The sequence below is a fragment of the Carettochelys insculpta genome, chromosome 1 (genome assembly GCF_033958435.1).
Source record: "Carettochelys insculpta isolate YL-2023 chromosome 1, ASM3395843v1, whole genome shotgun sequence".
In the NCBI taxonomy this organism is placed as follows: domain Eukaryota; kingdom Metazoa; phylum Chordata; order Testudines; family Carettochelyidae; genus Carettochelys; species Carettochelys insculpta.
Genome location: NC_134137.1, coordinates 109,054,707 through 109,078,467, shown reverse-complemented (window position 1 = coordinate 109,078,467; position 23,761 = coordinate 109,054,707). Strand labels below are relative to the sequence as shown.

At 43.7% G+C, this 23,761-nt stretch overlaps 1 protein-coding gene across 2 annotated transcripts in view; it reads left to right on the top strand.

Annotated features, from left to right (window-relative positions):
• Positions 1-23,761, top strand: part of TMTC4 (transmembrane O-mannosyltransferase targeting cadherins 4) — a 76,701-nt gene that overhangs the window by 34,844 nt on the left and 18,096 nt on the right. For both annotated transcript variants that reach the window (XM_074989618.1, XM_074989628.1), the window contains 7 exons: positions 4,129-4,226; positions 6,588-6,680; positions 9,106-9,267; positions 10,622-10,824; positions 13,149-13,320; positions 13,408-13,539; positions 19,858-19,937. In XM_074989618.1, coding sequence (XP_074845719.1) covers positions 4,129-4,226; positions 6,588-6,680; positions 9,106-9,267; positions 10,622-10,824; positions 13,149-13,320; positions 13,408-13,539; positions 19,858-19,937 — 940 coding nt within the window. The remainder of the gene's footprint in view (positions 1-4,128; positions 4,227-6,587; positions 6,681-9,105; positions 9,268-10,621; positions 10,825-13,148; positions 13,321-13,407; positions 13,540-19,857; positions 19,938-23,761) is intronic.

The following is a 23,761-nucleotide window of genomic DNA, read 5'->3' as shown; positions in this document are numbered from 1 at the left end:
CGTTTCGCACTCACGCACGAGTGGCAGATCTGTCCCGATCTGCTATGATCGATTTTTCACGCATGGGGCTTTCCCCAGATAGACCTGTTTGCCACTTAACACAACAAGAAGTGCCCACGATCCTGCTCCAGGGCAGGACTGGGACAGGGGTCCCTGGGGGATGCATTCGCGATCTCCTGGAGGGGCCCCCTGCTTTACGCTTTTCCTCCCACAGTGCTGATCCACAAAGTCTTGCAGAAAGCCAGGAGGGAAGGAGCCCGAATGATCCTGATAGTCCCAACGTGGGATCGACAGCAATGGTTCCCCCTACTGCTGCGCATGTCGGACCGTCCACCGATGCCCCTTCCGGTGGCGCCAGATCTGCTCACGCAAGCCCAGGGGTCCATAGTGCATCCGCACCCCCAAGGCCTGCGACTACAAGCGTGGTTAATCCATGGCTCAGCTCCCTAGAGAGCACATGTACGGAGGAAGTGCAACAAGTCCTAGAAAGTAGCAGGAGGACTTCCACCAGGAAGACCTACAAGCAGAAATGGACTCGCTTCACGGCATGGTGTTCTACCAAACAGTTAGCCCCCCTTTCGGTGCCTATACCTGTAATATTAGAGTATTTACTGGACCTCAAGAGAGGAGGACTCTCACTATCCTCGTTAAAGGTCCACCTTGCCGCCATTTTGGCATTCAGACACGAAGAGGAAGGGTACACGGTGTTCGCCCATCCCATGGTTACCAGGTTCCTCAAAGGGTTGGTAAACCTATACCCCCCTCGGAAACCGCTTCCACCTTCGTGGAACTTGGACCTGGTGCTTAATGCGCTAACGGGACCCCACCGTTCGAGCCGTTAGCCATGGTTTCCCTCCGCCTCCTTACGATAAAGACGACCTTCCTTCTCGCAATCACGTCAGCTCGCAGGGTGAGCGAGCTTGCGGCAGTTATGGCAACGCCACCTTGCACAGTATTTTCCAAGGAGGCGGTAACCATACAGCTGCATCCAGCCTTTGTTCCTAAAGTATCTTCTGAGTTTCATATTAACGAACCTATTGTTTTACCCTCGTTTTATCCAAAGCCTCATAACTCTAACAAAGAGGCACGCCTACACCTCCTGGACGTGAGGAGGGCGCTCGCCTTCTATATAGACAGGACCAAGTCCTTCCGGAAAACGGATAGACTCCTAGTCTCTCTCGCTCCCAAATCGAAAGGAGAAGGTCTCTCTTTGCAGAGAATCTCGAAGCACATCGTATCCTGCATAAAAATGTGCTACGAACTCAAAAAGACTCCTTTACTGGCCACGCCCAGGGCTCATTCCACTAGGGCGGTGGCAGCATCAACAGCCTTTTTCAAGGGCATTGCGCTAAAAGACATTTGCAGAGCGGCGACCTGGTCATCCTATGACACCTTCGCCAAGCATTATGCCCTTCACAGGGTATTCCAAGAGGATACCCAGCTCTCGACAGTGGTCCTCTCGGGGACAAGCTGTACATGATCCGATTACCCACCTCCTATCTTGGGTTACTGCTGGGTAGTCACCTAATGTGGAGCACCCACGGGGACACTCGGAGAAGAAAGAGAGGTTACTCACCGTAGTAATGGTGGTTCTTCGAGATGTGTCCCCGTGGGTGCTCCACTACCCGCCCATCCTCCCCGCTTCAGATCTCTGTTTAGTGTTTTGCAGGAGCATCCGAGGCAGTTGGTCAAGGAACTGGCGGGGACCAGATCGCACACGTGGCCAGGAGTGCGCAAGGGAGCGGCGCGCACCGGCACATGTGCGGTCCAGCAGAAACTGCTTGGAAGATCCGATCTGCGGTGCCGGGCGAGCCCGACACCTAATGTGGAGCACCCACGGGGACACATCTCGAAGAACCACCGTTACTACGGTGAGTAACCTTTCTTTCTATGCCAATATCGAAATCGTTGATGAAGATATTGAACAGAACTAGTCCAGAACAGACCCCTGTGGAACCCCACTTGTTATACCTTTCTAGCAGGATTGAGAACCACTAATAACTACTCTGAGTATTGTTATCCAGCCAGTTTTGCACCCAACTTATAGTAGCCCCATCTAAGTTGTATCTGCCTAGTTTTTTGATAATATCATGCGAAACCATATCAAATGCCTTACTAAAGTCTAGGTATACCACATCTACTGATTCTCCCTTATCCACAAGGCTCATTATCCTTTCAAAGAAACTATCAGATTGGTTTGACGTGATTTGTTCTTTACAAATCCATGCTGGCTGTTCCCTATCAGCTTACCACCTTCCAAGTGTTTGCACATGATTTCCTTAATTACTTGTTCCATTATCTTTCCTAGCACAGAAGTTAAGCTGACTGGTCTGTAGTTTCCTTCATTGTTGTTATTCCCCTTTTATAGATGGGCACCATATTTGCCTTTTTCCTGTCTTCTGGAATCTCTCTTGTCTCCCATGATTTTCCAGAGATGATAGCTAGTGGCTCAGATACCTCCTCTATCAGCTGTTTGAGTATTCTAGGATGCATTTCATCAGGCCCTGGTGACTTGCAGACACCTAACTGTTCAAAGTGATTTTTAACTCTTTCTTTTTTTATTTTATCTTCTAAACCTGCCCCTTTCCACTAGCATTCGCTATGTTAGTCATTCCTTCTTTAGACTTCTTGGTGAAGACCAAAACAAAGAAGTCATTCAGCATCTCTGCCATTTCCAATTTTCCTGTTACTCTTTCTCCCTCCTCACTAAGCAATGGGCCTACCATTGTGAAGTGGCTTCCATTTTAGGCAGGGTTTACAGTTCTGTTCAATGGCTCACAGCACCTCCCTTATAAAAACTGTTCCAGTACCCCTCGTCCAACCACATTCACCGGTAGAGTCCCATTGACCCTGTACCTGGAATGTGCCCCCTCTTTCCGCAGCCCCTATGCGTCCAGATCTATACCTGGACGCTCTCCCACTAAGCTGACTGCAGCCAGATTGCTCCAAGCAGAACCCTCTTGTCCCACACTTGGCTCCCCCTAACATCACTGATTTTCAACCAGTGTGCCATGAGAACTCTCCAAGTGTGCTGTGAAATGTTGTCAATTTCCCCTCATTGTCTCTGTTTGCAGATCCACTCTCTTTAGCTACCTCCCACCCCGCCCCCAGCAAGTGAGTAACTGCTGAATTTCCTCAGCATCCCTAGCGTGACTTGCCCACCTTTTTTTTTTTTTTTTTTTGACCTGCCAAAGGTGGTGTGTTCTGTGGAGGATTTGAAACATTAATGCATATGATCCTCATTCAGCTTGTTGTATGTACTAACGTGTTGCAAACCTCTTTAGTAAGACCATAACCATAGTAAATGTCAGTAAATGTGACGTTTCTGAGCAACCAATTCAGCTGAAAAAAAGTGGGTGTGCCGTTCAATTGTTTGCATCATTGAAGTGTGCAGTGTGACTGAAAAGGTTGGGAACCACTGCCCTTCATGCTTAGATCCTGCTGGACTGAGCCTGCTTGTCCGGGTGCAGCCCCACCAATGTGACTGTATCTGGAGGCAGGAGATGGGGCTGCAGTGCTTACGACTGCCGTGCTAGAGCCTCCTTATTTGTTTGTTGGTAAAATCTGCAGAATTTCTGTGTGCAGAATTTTTATTTTTTTTGGCCTAGAATTCCCTGGTGAAGTACCCTGATATACTACTTAAATCAGTCGTGCAGGTGCTTTTAACTCAGTGGACCTTGCAGAATAAACCACAGTTAAAAATCTGGCTCACATGGATAATAACTCACATATAATAACTAGGACGAATTTTACTTATTCGCTGGCAGCCTGGGAATGCGACTGGTAACAAGACCTGTTGCCAGGGGTGTTAAACTTGTGTCTACAGAGTGGGGTTAGGGTTTAAAGGTAATGTTTTTGTGAAAACTTATGTGGAGCCTCTTCCAAATTAGACTTGGATAGACCAGAATGTGTACCAAACAGGAATGTCTATTGTGCACTATACAGCTGTTTTCAAGGGACAGATGCCAGTGTACTGCTATTGGTATCTTCTAGTCTTAAAAGGTGAATCATTTGACATAGGAGAGAAGATTTAAAGAGAAAATGAATAGTGTTGTGTTTTTATAAAGAAAATTTCTAGTGTTCATTTAGGTTTATGTACCATTTTTATGTCATATTTTACATTGACAGATAAGGAAGGGAACCATTTTTCTATACTCTGGGTACTGGCAAGTGTTCTCCTTGGTGCAATAGCCATGCTGTGCAAAGAACAAGGAATTACAGTTCTGGTAAGGTCTCTACATAACCACTAAATTCTGGCCTTAGCATCCATAAGCTGCTACTGCACACACACTGCTGCAAATCTTCCCTACTTTTGTGAACAACTTGGCTTGTTCTTCTGCATTAGACAGTCTGTTAAGAAAATTGGCTTATGAATGTTAAACATTGACCTAGCCAGGTTTTCTTTTTCTGTTGTGCCTGGTACTTCTGTTTCCTTTTATGCTTGTTTTGTGTCTGTGAGCAGTTTGCATGTACCGATTAGAAGTCTCTACTTGTCTACTTTGTAGATATTATAATGCCAGTTTCAGTTTATTCCACATTAGATGCCTGTGTTTTGCATGTCTGATTGTCATGTTGGGCACCTGGTGCCAGCAGATCTGCAGAGTATTGTTCATGATGTTAAATGACAAAGATTTTGTGTGTCCTGTATCCTTTTTTTTTTTTGAAGCAACAGTTGATGCTGCCTGATTAAAAGTAGCTGTTCTGGTTATGTGTCACTTTTAATTGGTTTTCTTCCTTATTTTAAGCATGTACTTAAATAGGAACCTTCTTTTTTTAAATTTGTGCTTCTGTATCTTTTTTTAGTCACTTGAGGTCATCTTGTTTCTGATACTCCAATTGCTTCACCAGTAGCCCATTGAGATGGCAAAATTTGTGTGTGCGACTGTACGTGTACAGCTGGAGAATAGCTTCAGCTATAAGTAGGTGGGGTGGAGAGGCAAAACAAAGGAATACTTAAGGAATGAAAAAACTTGTTCATGTTGTTCTTGGTGTAAAGAAGAGAAAATAAATTACAGAAGACGTATCCTGGAGCATAAGTACAAATTGTTTTAAATATGTTATCTTTCACAGGCATGTATGGGAGACATAAATCTGTTGCGTGGGAGCCATATAAATTGCTCTGTAACTTATGTGGTGGTGGTGGTGGTGGTGGTGGTGTTGCTCGTGGTGACGTGACAATTTTTGAGTAGCACCCTCAGCTTTTATTTTTTGTTGATGTTGCATTGTTAGGATGCTTATATTCAAGCCCCGGTTTAGGGATAAGGGTTTTACAGTAAGAGGAAGCACAGGCTGAAGGGACTAAAAACGAGGGTAAAGAGGAGCTGTAGAAACCACATACACAAATGAAAACTTATATGGAGATGCCCCTTTCCAACTAGATTCCTGCCTCCCTCATGCATAAGTGCTACTGAACTTTTATTTGTGGGGATGGGATGTGTTTGACAGAGAATATGTCATGAAAATATCACGTCAGGGTAAAAGACTTACAAGAACAGAAGGCTGTATGGGTTCTGATTCTCATCTTGTTTTTTGCCAGTGTAACTTCATTAACTTTAGTCTTGATTTTAAAGGTTTTGTCTGGCAAAGTGCTGAATGCCCTCAGATCCTGTAGGGGTCTTTAGAAGGTTTGCATCACCTCGCAGGTAGAGATGTTAATGGTTAACTAGTTAACAGAGTCAAATGAATGAGGCCTACCAGTTATGGTTAACAGGTAGAGGCTGGAGGAGGCAGGGGTGCTTAAGCCTGGCCAGAGGAGCCCTGGTCCCCAGTTCCCCCCTCTTCCCCTTGCCATTTTAATTGTGCAAAGTGGTGGGAGAGCCCCCCTCCGGGGAGCGGGAAATTTCCGAAGGGGGGCACAGCATAGTTGGCTGGCGGCTGGGTCTCAGGCTCATCCATGTCATGAAAAATGCTGAAATATGTTACTATTTTTGTGTGTGTATTCACATTTATACACCGATTTACATTGTACATACTTACTATCTTACACGTGCCAAAAGGGTTTTTTTTTTGTATGAACATCACCAAAATTTCTATCGGCTTGGATTACATTAGACAGGTTTTGAGGGGGCCCTGCTAACTGCAGGGACAAAAAGTGGGGTCTGACATAAAAAGTTTGCTCACCCCTGGGTTAACCAATTAAGCCTACTGTTTAACCGGTTAACCAATTAAATGGGGTTTTACCTCCCCACCATACAGCCAACATGTGCTTAGTGTTTCACTGGTACACAGTCAGAGGTAAGGGATGGATGGCTTTTTTTAAAAAAAAAAAAAATCACTTTGCTGCGCTAGTCCCTATGACTGCAACCGCTTGGCTTCCAAAGGGGGAGTGGGAGAGCAGAGGAAAGGTGGGATAATTTTCTGATGCCTCCCATTGCACATGCGCAGGAGGCTGGCCAGCTGGCTGTGCACCCTGGTGCATGCAACATACTCTGAAGTGCAGAGGTCTCCTGCTGCATTCTCCCCTTTTCTTGGTGCACTGAAGCAGTTTGTATAAAGTTCAGAATTAAGATGCATAGTGATTTGCTCAAGAAGGATTTTGAGAATACCGTTTTACTAAACGAGTTTTTCTTTCTCTCTTGGTTACTTAGGGTGTGAATGCTGTATTTGATGCTCTGGTGATTAACAAACTAAATATTTTAGAAATTATTCAAAAGGTACTACATAAAGGCAAGTTATTGGAGGTGAGTGTGCCAGTCTCAGTTCATTCTATCTGTGCAGGCAATATAAGACTGTGAAGATGGCATTTTTTCATGTGCTGAGAGTGGAATAAACAAACTAGATGCAACTTCAGAGTAAGCAAAACAAGGCAATGATCTGGAACGTCTTTTGCAGCAACATGAATGGTCGTGGTAGAGCATCGCTGTATCCAGCGAGACTTAACACCTGCTCTTTTTACTGCAATATATGAAGAGGTGAGGTCTGAATATTGAGGAAAGCTATCTCTAACGTGGAGTCAGTCCCAAGACCAGTCTTCCCGGTCAATAACTAGGAACCAAAACTGGATGTTGACAACATCCCTTTGGCAATGTGAAGAGAGATTACTTTATCCAGGTTCACAACACAGATTTTTAAGGCAGAAAAAGCAAGTGTTACCATATGTACAGTGGTACTTGTTACGTAAGAGCATTACTTTATCTCTTCTGGCAATCTGATACTTCGTTTCCCTAGAACAGTTTAACAAGAAAGAAAGAGACCTCCTAATGTTGCTGTGCATGAGAATCTTAGTTATTCCAGTGGAAGTCACTGCAGGATAAACAGGTGTCAACAGTAGGACCTAATCTATCCATTATCAGCTCGTATGAAATCTGGTACATCACACACACAATGGCGAGGACATCCAAGAAATAACAAGCATTGAGTAAATGCTTTTGAGTAAAACTTTTGCCTGCAACTGGATAGTCCCTCAAGAGAAGAGAGTTACTAAAGCAAACTGATTATCTCTCCCTCCTGTGGATGGTTCAACAAGACAGAACAATATTCATTGGACTTTGGTGTGAAACTGCAGAAACTCATTGCTCCCCTGGGGTTTAGTTTAAATGCCATGGAGCTTCCATAAACTCTGCAAGGATGAAGTGCGAACGGAAGGCCGTGTGGAGCTTTAGGAAGAAGCTCAGTAAATGGGAGCAGGCTCTGTAGAAATGAACCAGCTAATTTGGGCAAAGATGACCAGCTCAAGGGAAAGGGGTAGTTCTAGCAGCAAAGAGGAGTGTCCGAGAGCTCAGCAGCATAATTTGTCTGTCAGTCAATGTAAGAAAAGTGAGGAGTCGTGGGATCAGTAGGGGACTAAGCAGAATCACTTAAGAGTTTCAGTGAGGAGAATGCTTCAAAGATAAACCATTTATAAGTGAAGCTCTTTAAAATGCAAAGAGCTTAAAGCATTGTTTCTGGTGTACAATGTTAAATCTTTAGGAATATATGTGGAAAACTTTATTCCATGAAAATATGATGGAAAATATTAATAACTCATTAATTATAACTTCTCTCATCTCCAAAAATCATTCTGACCTGTGTATGGAAATTTGAATCTTTGTATAAATATAGTTTCAGGTTTCTAACAGTTTCTCCCCTCCTGCCCTGAACCTAACTTTTTTCTTGTAACTTGTGTTTATTAAATTTTTTTTCTCCACCATGATGATTTCCATAAAACAAAAAATTCCATACCCTGTATGTAATGGTGAGTGAACTGGAAACAAAATCGTACTGGAACATTAGAGGCAGTCTTAAGGATGGAAATCTTGCCTTGTTTCCCCATAATAAATCTTATATACGCTGCAATGGTATGCTTTATGGTAAAAGCCAAGTTCCTGAGTCACTTCAGTTTAGTCACACTTTTAAAAATTATATCAGTTTCCTCATCTGTAATTTTTCACTGTGCATCTCTCATGTATTAACTCACATAATTTTACACTGTATAGATTTAAATGAAAAAAAAAACCCACTTGTTTTGGAACAATATTGTAAAACATCTGTTTAAAACAGAACACTCAGTGAAATATTTCAGTTGTATTTAATTCAGATGCTTTTAAAATTAAATGCTCACTGTACATTGCATGTTTATTCTCAGTGTATTGATCTTTTCACCACACTCTCTGCATATTTACATCTGTTCCTTAAATCCCTGGACAGAAACTGACCTTGAAAAATAGTTTAAACTTCCAGAGATTGATAGAGATGCTCTTTAAAGAAAAAATTCTTCGTAATTCATTCATCAGCAAAATTTTGTTTGCAATAAGTCTGTCTTGTCAAATTAGTCAGTTAAGACTGCAAAATAAAACCATTGACAAGGGAGTTCTCAGCCTTTATTATATTTTTTCTTGGTGGTTTGTTTCCCAAATCCCCCACAATATACCAGATTGTGTACAAAGAATCAAAGTGCAGTCCTCCTGCTGAAGAGCTTCTTTCTTTTTCTTTCTTTATAATAAATATTGTTGTCTTAAAGCAAGTAGATACTGAAATAGATAATTTGGTTCTATGGCTGTAAAACATATTCCCTTCAATATTTAGAATGCACGAATACTGTTTTCTGTCAGGGTATTTCTGTTTTAAGTGGGTGAGAACAAGATCAGAAGGTGTTAAATTTTGTCCTGTTTTTGTTTTCTCCTGTAGACTGGTGGGTTGTTTCGGAAGGGACTCCTCTTTAGGATAACTTTTCTGTTCTTGGGAGGGGCCACAATGCTCTGCATGCGCTGGAGAATTATGGGCACAGGACCACCTGCTTTTACTGAGGTAGATAATCCAGCTTCATTTGCAGACAACTTGTTTGTGAGGGTAAGTCGCAAACCTTTCATACCTCTGCAAGTTCAAAAAACTGGGTCTTTAAAAGGAAAGTTAAGTTTTATTTCAGCACTTCTAAATGAGTTTTTCTTTTATTTGTGGATTATGTGATGAGTAGCTGTCTTTTTTGCTCATGTGATTATTTTCTTTAGGGAAGGTTGTTTTTCAGTAAATCTTGTGTGGTTTTATTTTAATATACTGTGCATTTTCCTCCTTTTTTTTTAATATGTTCATGGGAATATAATCTTTGTTTGCAATAAGTCTGTCTTGTCAAATTAGTCAGTTAAGACTGCAAAATAAAACCATTGAGAAGGGAGTTCTCAGCCTTTATTATATTTTTTCTTGGTTATTTGTTTCCCAAATCCCCCACAATATACCAGGTTGTGTACAAAGAATCAGAAAGTGCAGTCCTCCTGCCGAAGAGCTTCTTTCTTTTTCTTTCTTTATAATAAATATTGTTGTCCTAAAGCAAGTAGATACTGAAATACCCTGACAGAAAACAGTATTCATGCATTCTAAATATCGAAGGGGGAATATGTTTTACTGCCATAAAACCAAATTATCTATTTCAGTATCTACTTGCTTTAAGACGACAACTATTTATTATAAAGAAAGAAATATAATCTTTTTGCTGTCTATTCTCTTAAGAAACATTGAACATTGGTCCTGTGTTTTTTCTTCACTTTTAATTAAATAACACCATGTTTTTGGCTGGTTATGTTTTTGCTTGTGTGTTTTGTTTGTTGTGCCTTTGCCTACAGTGGGTACGTTGCAGTAAGAGATCCCTGTCTGGCCCAGGTCAGTAGGCTTGGACTATGGACTATAAAGCTGAAGTGAAGATGTTTGGACTTTGCTGGAACCTGGGCTCTGGGACTCTCTCTACCTGTGGGTCTCAGAGCCAGAGCTCCAGCCTGAGCTCCAACATCTGCACTGCAGTTTTATAGCCCTGCAGATGGACCCCAAGTCAGAAGCTGTTGGTCTTTTATTTCAGTGTTGGCATACCTGATAATGAAGTTGGGCTTTTTTTTTTTTTTTTTTTTGCACTTTCTCGTATTTTGGGAGATTGTGACATCCAGATCCACATACTTAGAAGGCTCCGTGCAATTGGATCTCCCATCCTGAATAGGAGAAGCATGGAAATCATTTTGATGAAAAAGAACTTATTTTTAAAAATGCAAAAGTAATGGACCTATACTTCATTAAACTCATGCAGCATTTAAGTTAGGACGTTTAGTATTTTAGAAGATACATTGTGGGGAGCAGAGGAGAAGGAAAACAAAGATGGCTGAAGTTGGATTTTTTTTTCCGAAAGTTTAGTATCAAATAAATGTTTTCCTTTGACTGACAGGCTATAAACTATAATTACTACTATTCGCTGAATGCATGGTTGCTGCTGTGTCCCTGGTGGCTGTGTTTTGATTGGTCAATGGGCTGCATACCCCTTATTAAATCAGTCAGTGACTGGAGAATAATTGCACTACCAGCACTTTGGTTCTGCCTAATTGGCCTGATATGCCAAGCTCTGTGCTCAGAAGACAGCCATAAGAGAAGGTAAGAGACAGTGCTGAATTTTAAATTCCACACTAGGTTAAATACAGTATTATTGTGTTAAATCCAGTACTAATCATTTTAACAATTCAGTGGAACCAATATGTAGCAAATGTATTTCAAATAAATATTTATAGCTGTTATTACAGTTTCATCCCAATTTGAGCATTGACTACTGGGAAGCAAACTTGTAGAAAGGGGTATGGATGGCTGCTTTATTTTCCTCCTGAAATGGCTTTTTGAGATCCTTAGCACTGTAGGTGGTAAAAAGTAATTTGTGGTCAGAGCAGAGAGTAATTGATGTGTTGTGCCCCTATTTTTGTGATTCTGTTTTCTTCTTGTAATAATAAAAAAGGGGACTTCTTTGAAAAGATGTAATCATTCTGGCCATTGATTAAAAATAAAATGCAATCCCAGAGAGATTACTTGTTTTTTTATCGATGACGGGTTATTCAGAAAATAATTGAGGAAAAACAATACTTTATAAAAAAAAAAATCAAACTAAAAGCTTCTGTAAATAGAAGCCTTTCATATAATAAAATAGTTTAACATCTCTCATATGTTTAGGTTGCACTTTTATATTTCCTTAACTGATCAATTTGCCAGCGCTTTAAAATTATATAAACAATGTAATCCCAATGCCATCTATTGTTCAAATTGTTTTAATTTTTGGCAGTGCCTCTTTTTCCCTCTAAAAGGATAATCTGTTATATGCTTCCCTTTCCCCAGTGCTTTTACCAGTTTGTACAATTTAAGTGATTACTAAGTCAGTACTCTCTTGTTAATGTAGAGACAGAAGCAGTGAGACTTGCACAGCAGAATATGGTTAAATGCAGCAGCTGAAATATTTAAAAACTATTAAGGAACCCATTCCCCAATGCCCTGGTAGCTTGTTCCACTGTGGGATTTACTTATGTGCCAGTGGCCCAAGTTCTGCAAATCTCAAGGTGGCTATGGGGGCAGTCCCCTGTTAAGGTCTCAGCCCAGTCCCCTCATCACACAGGAAGTAGGAGAGATGAAGGGAGCCCAGGCTGCATGAGACAGGGACCCCTTTACCATTCAAAGTGGTGCTTGAGGCCTGGGCCCAAGAAACCCATTGAGTTACATGCACATAATACAGGACATTTTCTTAACTCCCTTTTCTCCCTCAAGGGCACATTACACTGGGACTAGCCAAATTTGCAACATACCTACTATAAATCCCAAAATCAGGTAGCTTGAATATTTGATGGAAGGTTAAAAAAAAAAAACCCCACAGTCTTCTGCCATGGAGAAGAGGGGAATCCGTCCAAACCCTGAACAAAATTTGGTCATCAGCATATCCTGCTTGGGATCCAGTGTAACAGGAGGGGCTAAGGGTGGGACCGGAACAAAGCCAAAATGACTACAGGCCAGCAGTGGGCAGGAACATCATCTATATCACAATGTCTCTGCAGCTGGAAGCAAGCCAGTGGATTTTCCCTGATCCGGTCATCCAATGGCAGCTGGATTACATGGGTGAGGTTTAGACCGCGTTAAAGCCAAGCCACTCCCTTACCTCCTCCTGGAAGGGAAGAGAAGGGAAGGCCAATTGCAGCCCGTGTGTCTGCCTCCATTCCCTGCTCCAGGGTGGGGCAGGAACACAGAGAGCCAGTTGGCCAGCATTCGTTTTCACATCTGAACTAACAAAAGAATATTGAAAATTGACGAAAGGCCTAGCACATTGGGAGTAGGGGATACCCGACTTCAGTTTCAAGTTCTCAGAGTTGTATTAAAAATTAGTGTAAATTATTTTAAATGTTTATGTATAGATACTTAGGTGGCTCTCTCTTATGATGAATAGGACAGCTTTCTGACATGAATACTTAGCGTATTTGATAGGTCTTCCACTGACAATAAAAAGGGTTATTTCAAGTATGGTTCCTTCCTTAACTAATTTATGATGCATCTTTGAGGTGGCTTTTTAAATAAACACTCAAATATTTTATTGAAGTTGGCTACTTGCTAATTTGAAGTATTTGTAGATAGCTGTAATCAGGGGGTTTTATGGCCAGTATATTTGGTTCAGGGAGAACAGAATTAATGATTTCCAGTTTTAGGGTCATTTTGCGTCCTGGAATCCATGTGCTTGACTCCAGTTTAATTTTGTGGGAAGTGCGGCTGGATTTTCAAAGAAGCCCAGGAGAGTTAGGTACCTTAATCCCATTGAAATTCAATGGGAGATAGCCATGAATAGGTAAGTCATTGTAATAGCTTGCCATGTCTGGTGATCAGTTTTTATTTATTAACAGAAGCACTTTTTCTTCTGATTTTTGTTCCTAACTTGTGAGTCTGTTTCTTATTTCCAGAATTCTTACACTCGGACTGGGATTTCTTATTATCCCTTTTCTTCCTGCAAGTAACCTGTTCTTCCGAGTCGGATTTGTTGTTGCAGAGAGAGTCCTCTACCTCCCCAGTATTGGCTATTGTATGCTACTAACGTATGGGTTTGGTCTGTTGAGCAAACAAGATAAGAAAAAGGTACTAACAGTCAGTAAAAACTGATACCCAAGGCTAGCGGAAGAACCTTAAAACAATGATTATTAACTTGTATTTCCTTTCTTCAAGAAAATGCTTGCTGCTGCTATTCTAGGGATCCTGTTGATCAACTTGCTGCGCTGTGTTATCCGCAGTAACCAGTGGAGGTCTGAAGAACAACTCTTCAAGAGTGCTCTGTCTGTATGTCCTCTTAATGCTAAAGTAAGTTGCTTGTGCTCACTTTTTATTTAGCTTTTTCATATTCTACATGATTAATACTTTGCAGTACAGCATCTCTTATACAGTGCTGGCCTGGTGAAAGCACAATCTAACATGGATACTGAAATTATAGTGACAATATTGTCAGCTTCTCAGCATGTGCAAACTTTGAATACTTTAGTTCAAAATTTGAAAAGATGAAAATAAAGTGACTTAAATGAAGAGCTCCAGTCAAATAAGAAAAGAGCAAATACTTAAATACGTAACTAGTACCATCTGGTTCAATAGTTGCATATGTTAGTTAATTACTTTTTGCAACAGTCTCATAATCTGTATAAACAAAAAAAAATCCTAAAAATGCATTTAACTGATTTGCTTTGTCTTTAGAATCCTATTTTGTCTATTTTCAGTGGTATTTCTGCCCTTTGTCCTGTTAGCTGTGCTGCCTCTACAGGGCTATGGGAGAATGAACTGAATCACTCGTCTCAACAGAATTGCAGAATCTATGGTTGTGATCTTCACTCTTGCTCCTTGACATCCATTAAAATGGCTAGAATGATGAAAAGGAGCCTTAAAAGCCTCCAGTATAGACTGAAGATGATTTCCCCAGGCACTGCAGAAAACAGCCAAAGGCTATCCTCAGTGAAACCCCTGCAAGCCCAATATCAGGAGGGTTCAAAGGCAGTTAAAAGCCATTGTAAGCCCCCCACATTCTTTGGCTCAGAGTTCTGTGTTGCCACTTATTGTAACTCTAAGAGCATAATACCAGCTTTCAATACCAGCATTGTTGCAAAACCCACAAAGAAAAAAGCTTGAAGTTTGACCTCCCCCTCCCCTTTGAGTTTTTTGGTTTGCAGCAATGAGGAAATATTCCCCATCTCTTTGTTTGTAAACTATTACATTTTTGCCATTTTCTTTTTGAAGTATAGCTGCAGTTTACGTTTAATCTCATTTTGCAAGTTCTAGCTGAGATTTCCATTGGACAACATCTCTGTAGAAAAATATTGTACCAGTTCACGGAATTTTGGAGCTCTGTAGTCTAGAAATGTTTAAGAAAATGTGGATCAGGACCCCAAATTTCCTTATTTAAAAAATTGACTTGGAGAAGCAAAAAAATATGCAATTTAAACAGAACTATGCGGGGAATACCTTTTAAAAAGGATCTTTTGCCAACATTTACAACAGGGTGGGCTTACTTCACATATCATTATTTCTTAATCTCAATAAAAGGAACAAAAACTTGTTTCTGAGATTTTTTTTGGTAGGTAGTTGTCGGCAAACCTCTACTCTGTAATGATTACATCAGTATATCTCATTCTGGAGGAACACTACATGCTGTAAAATATAAACAGATCTTTGTGCCTGCATGAACCCTTCTCAAAATGTTCTGTCATAAAGGGTTTGTAAGGGAGTGAGTGTAGTTAGTGTCGCTTGGTGGGGAGGTGTGCATCAAATTTGCTAGTCTAACAGCCACCTTTAAAATAAGGAGATGACTGGTGTTTCCATATTTACAATTCCCAGGACTGTAACTCATCCTTTTCAGTTCCAATCATGTTAGCTTTTCAGGGATTGTTGTCATAGTAAGACCGCCAATCTCAGGGGTATTTTTGTTTTTGTTTTTTTGAAAACTACTAACGAGTATAAAAATACCTCCAGTATTATTCCACGATTGAAGAATTCTCACCATTTCCACGGAACTGTGCTTTACAGTATGAGCTTTCTTTCTGTCATCTTTCAAGTTGTTTCCTGTCTTCATAATTATGAAAGTAAACATGCAAGTGGGAACCAGTCATTACTACTACCATTCTGTTTTCCTGAGACTGCAAACAGCATAGCTATTAGGGCTGTAACCTGCCCATTCATCTCACTGAAATGTTAACACTGAAACATTAAGATGGCGTTTAAATATCTAAATTAACTAGTTCACTGTTTTATCTTAATTTTTTTCCAGTAGAAAATCTAGGTAATGTGTTCTTAATCCACAATCCAAATTGCCTTCCGTACCAATCCAAGTTCTAAAAGCTGCAGATGATTCTTAATGAGCTGTTGAAGCCTTTGGCTTCTATCCTGGCCATTCCTACAATGTATCTTTGTTTTCAAAACTAAAATATGTGGCATATTGAAAACCATAAGTTTGTGGACAGCATAACGTAAGTTTATTATCAAAATAAATGTCGGGCACAGAGATTAGTATTCATTTTCATGTTTAATTCAATTAAAAAATGGAGCTGCCATAGTGGTGTTTTTGCCAATCTATTAAACCAGATTGATGTAGAATTGAAGTGTGTGCACGGAATTTAGTTCCAGTTAGCTGTATGGTCCTTCCTTGACCAGCAGTACAGAGACCAATGGCTCTGCTGTTAGACACAGGAGATGACAAATTCTCTGACATTTCTGTTCAGGACTCCATCACAGTCCCGTTCCAACCTTTTCTCCTTAGAGCTATATCTTGAGGATGAGATGCCAGGAACCTCTTGGGTCTCATTCCCTTCCCCTGTGCTCCACCACAGTGGGCTTTTGGAATTTCCAGATCCCTTATGTGATCAGTTTTATAGGATGCTGTCATGCAAGAGGATTCATCAAGCCGGAAGCCACCAATACTGCAGTAGTCTGCTCCCAAGGAACAGGAGCTAATAGCTGAGGAAGAGATGCAAAGTAATACATCATCCTCACCCGGTAAGGTAGTTGTACCCCCACCAGCAGATGATTTCGGGGTCTTTCAAGATTGGATTAAAAGAATAGCTAAATTGCCACAGATCCCCTTGGAGGAAATACAAGAAACTCAACTGGTAGATATGCTGCATTCCTCTACCCAGGGAAAGTTTGTCTTGACCATTTAATGAGACATTTCTTTCACCAGCCCACATGGTTGGGCAGCAACCATCCCAGCCACATGCAAATAGGCCAACAATAATGCAATGTGCTAGTCAAGGTTTTGGCATATTCTTTCCCGCTCCAATTGTACCCCTAACTCCTTGGTGGTAACAAGTATCCGAGGAGTAGTTGTGATAGTCTGTATGCACAGAAACAATAAGATGTCTTGTGTCACCTTTTAGACTAACCAATTTTTTGGAGCAGAAGCTTTTGTGGGCAAAGACCACATCTGACGAAGTGGGTCTTTGACCACGAAAGCTTATGTTTAAAAAAATCTGTTAGTTGATAAGGTGCCACAAGACTGCTCATTGTCCTTGGTGGTTGTTGCTGTCAACGAAAGAAATAAGCAATATCATTGCAGGACACGCTCTCTCAAGATAAAAAAAAAAAAGTGTAAATACTTGGATCTTAGAGGCCAAAAGAGCTATTTCTTGGCTGCTATCCAGTTTAGAGTTGTGAACCATCAGGCCATGATATGTGTACTGGGACTTACCCTGGAACACCCCCTGTGTAGGTGTAGGATATTACTGTTGTCTGACTTCAATGCCTCCTGCTGGCCACCTGCCTCCAACTCCAGAATTTCTGTGTGTCAGTCCACTGGCCAAGTCACAACACCCAAACTGCTTCCAGGATATTGAAGGAGAACAAATGAATGTGGATAATTCTTCTGCCCCTGTGGGCTGTGAAGTCTTCTTGTATTCATATTTTGGGGCTTTGTTGGCAGATGTGTATGCTGTCCCCTGTAGCGAACTGTCCCTAGTATCTTATTGACCTAAAACTAGGCTTGTCTCAGCCAGAAACCCTGGTCTCTCCAGTCTCTTAGTTCAGTTGAGCTCGATTAGTCTACTTACTGTGCTCTCTCTGGTTGGCAGCCCATTAACTATTCACCTGATCCACTGTCCCCCGGTGTGGAGCATGAACTAATTGGGGTGCACCTCACTTGCATATTTTTTCGAAAGAAGCTCTTTTGAAAGAATATGCAAATGAGGTGCCAGATATGTAAATCTGCATCTCATTTGCATGCCTCTTTCGAAAGAGGCACATGTAGACACAGCCTAAAGGAAATTCATAGTTCTGCAACAACACAGCCATTAAACCAGTAGAAAATATTTACTCCATTTTCCTTTTAGAGAGTGGATATGTTTGGCTGCAAGAATCATTTTAAACTAATCCCTGAATTTTAACACCAAATTCTCTCTGTTGTTGGATTTTCTTTAGAAGTTTCTAATTTTAAAAAAATTGCAATGACTTCCATGAGGAGCTCTTTCAAAATAACTAAATATTTTGTTCTCAAATACAATGGCTTCATAAAGTCTTCTAGTGGAGTAGTTTAGATGGTGATTAAGGGTCCATTGGTTATGTGTTTCTGGCATCCAAAAATTGGTTCGTCTTGACTCGCAGTGCATGCCTGCGTCTCCCATCTGTTTTCAAGTGGTTGCTGAAAGAAACACTCTCAGAAACATGTGTAGCATAGTCTCCTGCATTCTGCTTTTTCCTTTGTCCATGAAGCAACTGGGTAGTTGTAGTTAGTCTGTGCCTTCCAGGTTTTGACTCCATTTCATGCTGTCTCAGCCTCTTCTCTGGCGATATTGAATCGTACACGTAGGCCTTTCAGCTCTAGAATTTCACTTCGTAACATCTAATGTCACCGCAGTATCTTCCCGCAGAAGTTGCACCCATGTCAAATTCGTAAGTAAAATAACCTATATAATCTTACGGTAGATTCCAATTTATGGATTTGGCCCCAGTGTCACACTAGGAATTCATCTTTATGATCCTAAAATCTTGTACACTGACTTTGGCTCTCTTTTATGTTCATGTTTGTTTTCAAGAAAGTCAAAAACAACCTTGCAAAAGAGGAAAGCATCATAGATTTTAGTAAGACTATAAATATATTGTCCCCTTTAATACTGGATATGGTCATCCATTTCCTTTCACACGTGAAAGGAAAGATGGGTAGTACTCATGAGCATACAGTACTTTGTTGGAGAGGGAATAAAATGTAGTATACTGCACAACCAGTGTTCCAAGTGAAGGTGGTGTGACTTTTTTTGTTTTTGTTTTTGAAGAAGAAGAAATTGTATCATATTACCTCTTTTACTATATCTGGCTGAAAAAAAACAGGAATCAGTTGGACCACAGTATTGCTTTTGGGTAGGGGAACAACAATGCTTCTCGAGTATTGTGCTTTGAGCACCATGTATGATCAGTCCTACCACCGAGCAGTATTCAGTTACATTGCCTAGTTGATAATGGTTTGTATTGATTTCCTAATCTGACTGGTATATCACATAAAGACAAATGTACAGGACTAAATCTTTGGTTAGTGTAAATTGGGACAGCTCCATTAGTGTGAATGGAGCCATTCTGCTGAGGCTCTATTCTAGAGTATCTCTAAAATACTACAATGCATTTTTAGATAACACCTTTCCAATCATCCACCTCTGAGAGAACACTATGCTGTTAAACAGCTGTAATTATTTTTTTTCTTAAAGATATTAATTTTGAGATAATTGCCTCTTAAGACTAGGAAAAGAGTAACAGGCCATTTCAAGTTAACATCTTCCCTTTAATACTGATTTGAGAATAAAATGCTACATCAGCTTGTAAATGTTTAAACGGAAAACCGAAGTGTTCTTCTGGAACATGAGTGCATTTTCCCACGGAAGGCCATTTTATTTCTGAAGGAAGAATGTAAAATATTATCGTCTAATAACTAAAGGTTAGATTTTCCCCAGCCTTCACCCAGGTACACAAATGGCTAGGGAAGAGTATTAGGTGCTTCCCTTCAATAGCACACATTGGGACTAAGCAGAATTGCAACTCTTGTGCTCCACAGAAGGCAGGGATTAATTACTCTGTTCTTACTCCCCATAGGGGGCACAAGGGTGGCAAGGAAGCTTGTCCGTGGTTCTCTTATGCAGTGGCCAGTTGAGTTGGCTGTCTGTCTAGCTACATGGAAGCAGTAAGGTGCACTTTATACATGTCTGTGTGTACCTGGGAGCGTGTTTGTCCTCTTGTTGTCTCTTAAAATGGCTTGTGCATTCAAGGAACAATCTAGGTGTTAATCAGCTTGGAAAATAGCTTTTCAGTAATGTACCTTTGTTTTTCACCCCATCTTAAAAGGGCTGATCTCTCAGTGATGTGACTTCATTGCAATATCAGGAAGCAAAGTGGATGGTATACGCACCCCAACTTTGTCCATTTCTTTGTCAGACACTTCAGTGCCCTCTTCATGAATAAAGTCTGTCTCTCAGGAATCATCTGGAACCTTTCTCATGCCTGATTGCTGACATGAGGGAAAGAAGTCTTGAAGCATGAAAAAAGTGCTCATGAAAAGGTTCAGCAAAGAGAGAAACAAATACTGAATTTGCAGCCAGCAACTTGGCCCCTTAGTATATCTGACTGTCTGGAACATTTGGATAAAATTGTCATCTGTATTTTCAGGTTCACTACAATGTTGGCAAAAACTTGGCTGATAAAGGCAACCAAACAGCTGCAATCAAATACTACAGAGAAGCTGTAAGGTATTTTCAATGTATTGTTTCATTATGCTATCCTGAAAGTTCTTTAATTTCTCAGGCTTAGTAAGGCTGAGATAATGGGGAATTGTGGTTTGCAGTTATAGGATGTCGCAGACTGCAAAACTAACTGTCCAGCTGAAAGGAAGGGAAGCAACTACTGTACCTTGTTTCCCTGCGGCTGTGTCCGCACTAGACAGTAACTTCAAAGTTGCTTATTTCAAAGTCCAACATTGAAATAACAGATTTTGAAGTTGTGTGTGTCCACACACAAAGCCCCCAGCCTTTATCTTGAAATAGCTTCCTGGTACTTTGAAAGGAAGCATCTACACACCAGTAGCTGCTATTTCGAAATAAGAGGCCAGGAACTGATGCGGACGGTGTCACATGGCTGACAAGCCCTTTCAGGCTCACAGCCAGCCACTCCCTTAAAGGGCCCCTACCAACACCTGCATGTGCTCAGGGTTGTCAGGCTGCACACTGCGAGGGAGCAGCTAGCCGGAGACAAGATGCCTAACCAGTTACTCCCGCAGGGGGATCTTCTCTCTGCTGTGGCCAGCCTGCTGGCCGTGGTGCTTGCTGGTGTGTTCCAGCAGCATGACAGGGCCAGTCGCATCGGCCCCATCCTGTGGGCTCTGGGCTGGGCCCTGCTGCATCGTCCCCAGTTTCCCAGTGAGCCGGCGCCAATGGGCTTTCCCTACTAGCATGGCATGGTGGAACCTGCTAGTGCTGGGGGATTGGGACGACAAGCGGTGGCTGAGAAACTTCCACATGACCAGGAGGAGGTTCAAGGAGCTCTGCCACTGGCATACTCCAGTCCTCCAGCACCACGACGTGAGACTGCGTCCTGTGCTCCCTGTGCCGAAGAGGGTGGCAGTAGTACTGCAGAAGCTGGCCACCCCAGACAGTCATCGGTCCGTTGGCCATCAGTTTGGGCTGGGCAAGGCCACCAGTGGTGCAGTCCTGCTCAAGGTAAGCCTGGCTCAGACTACAGACCCACCACGGGGAGAGGGCTGGTGGGGAAGGGAGCCCTAATAGGGAGCTGGGGAGGGGACCACCTGGACTGGCATTCATGGATGTATCTTTCTTCCACCCCATGCAGGTTGTCTGACCAATAAATAACGTGCTCCTTTGCCATGTCGACGTCAGGGACTTAGACATTGCCCGTGCTGGGTTTGCAGAGCTGGGGTTCCCGAACCATTTCAGCACAATGGACAGAATAGACATCGTAATCCAGGCCCTGGACCACAGGGCGGGTACCTATGTGAACAGGAAGGGGTGCCATTCTGTGGTCCTCCAGATCCTGGTCAATGCAAGGGGCTGCTTCATGGACGTGTGTGAGAGATGGTTGGGCAAGGCCCATGAAACCCAGGTGTTTCACAGCTCCTGGCTGGGATGCCGGGTGGAGGAGGGCACCTGTATCCCTCTGTAGGAGCCCCTGCTGGGGAACATCACAACGTCCCCCTGTATCGTGGCTGATGCTGCATACCTGCTGCACCTGTGACTCCTGTGGCCCTACGCAGGACACAGCACCCTGTCCCAAGACCTTTTTAACAGCTGTTTAACCCCAGCAGGAGCACCGTAGAGCAGGCATTTGGGAGGTTAAAGGTGAGATTTTGGTTGCTGCCGCCTCAGAAGCATTGGATGTCAGCCTCCCAAACATGCCCGAAGTGCTCTCTGCGGTGTTGTGGAGGGCAAACAGGAGCCCTTTATGCAGGGCTGAGCTGGGAGCTGGGTACCAGCAGCTGCCTGCTGCCCTGTGCCTGCAGTGACCCTCCCAACCATACCTCTTTTTTTTTTTTAGAGTAGAGCTATAGATCCCATAGAGCTGGAAGGGACCTCAGGAGGTCATCAAGTCCAGTCCTTTGCCCTCTTGGCGCAGGACCTAGCATCATCCCTTTTTTTTTTTGTTTCCTCTCCCTGTTTGCCCCACATCCCTGAATGGCCCCCCTCAAGGATTGAGCTGTCAATCCTGAGTTTAGTAGTCCAGTGCTCAGGCCACAGAGCTATCCCTCCTGCTCCTCCCTGCCACACACACACACTCTCCCACTGCCCCCCCAGCCACCACTACCACTCCCCTACCATGCACTAGGGACTCAGGATTAGGGTTAGAATGATAACTTTTACTGGGGTTAATCATAATAAAATGTTTTTTCAAAACAACTAAACAATGCCTGAACCTGTTTACAAGGGCGAAACGATATACAGAAGGGATGCATGGGGCTGGAGAGGGGGACCAATCTTGGAGGAGGGATGAGGTGTGGGGGAGGGCTCATTCGTCCACTGGGGTGGAGGGCCAGGAGACAGGGCGACTGCGGGTTCCTCTATCTCCCCAGGTCCGGGACCCCCTGCAGGAATGGGACCACATGGGGTAGAGGCAAGGCGGGAGCGCTGCGGGCTCAGCCTCCCCAGGATGAACGGGGGGTGGCACGTGTGCAGGGGCCACTCCCAGGGTGCCTGCACTGGCCGTGAGCCACTGAGCCAGTTTGAAGCGGGCGGCCAGGACAGAGCCACCAGGAGGTAGGCAGCTGAGGGGGAGCCACTGTGAGCAGGGGCTGGTGAGGGAGTAGGAGCTTGGGTGAGGCAGGTGGCCACAGCCTGGGTCAGGGTTTCAAGGCTGTCAGCTTCCTGCACCCAAACCTCCTGCTCCATCACCAGCCAGTCCTGGAGCACGGCAGTCATCTCCCACATGACTGCTGGGTTGTCGGCTGCCTCCTCATCCCTCCATCGTCAGCAGCATCCAGCCTGGCGGTGGCGATGTGGGCTGGGGTTGTGGGGTGGACTCCCAGCCTTTCGCAATTGTGGGCTGGTCCCAGACAGGGCTGGAGCGGCTGTAGGGGTGGACTGAGAGTCCTGTGTCCTGACCCTGGGGGTAGGGGCCTCTGCTCTGCTGGCCCTCCACCTCACTCCCTGCTACCCGATGGCCCAGGAGGCCCCGTGGGATCCCAGGTGCAGCAGGTTCCCGCATGGTGAGGGTTGAGGCGGGTTTGGTGCCCCTCCTTCCTTCCCCGGGCGTGTGGACTGTGGGGCTGTTGGAGGTGAGAGGGGTCCCCATCCCCAGGCCCCATGGTGTCTTGAGTGCTCCATACCTATCGGCTGCTATCTCCAGGACCTCGGGCAACGCACGGCTTGAGGAGGCCCGGCTGGTTGTCCCAGAGAGGAGGGCAATGATGAGAGTCCCATCATTGGACCCCTTGTCACCGCCCTCAGCCTCGGCGCCCTGGTCCCTTGAGAGGGGGCTGGTGGCACCCTATGGACCCGGTGGCTCCTCTCTGTCCATGTGGAAGGGGCAGCCGTGTCCATGAGGTGACATGATGGGGGCACCTCCTATGACCCCATGAGGCAATGCAGCTCCTCATAATGGGGACAGTGGGTGAACAATGCCCCCAGGCAGCTGGCAGCATCCCTCACTCGGCAGTGTGCCTGACGCAGTTCTTTTACTTCCATGTGGATGCACTCCCTGGTGCAGATGGTGTGCCCCGGGCGGCGAGCCCCCAGTCAGCTGCTCTAATGCCTCTGCAGTACAGTGGTGCACCCTGTCTGGAGCAGGACCTCCTTGTCTCCCCCACCCCCAGTTCCAGGAGATCCTGCAGTTCAGCCTCAGGCCAGCAGGGCCCCCTCCTTTGCCACTGCTTGCCTGGCTGCTGTGGGCTCTGGGGTGGGGTCATGGGGCTCCTGGCTGATGCCATTGCCAGCTGCGAGGGCTGGGGCGGGGGGGAGTGTGGCATAGCTCCGGTGTTGAGAGGGGGCCGTGTAACAGGGAGCTCATGGTTCCCCTGATTCTGCCATGCTCTCAGCTTCCTGTCTGGGGTTGCTGGGTAGCTGCTTCC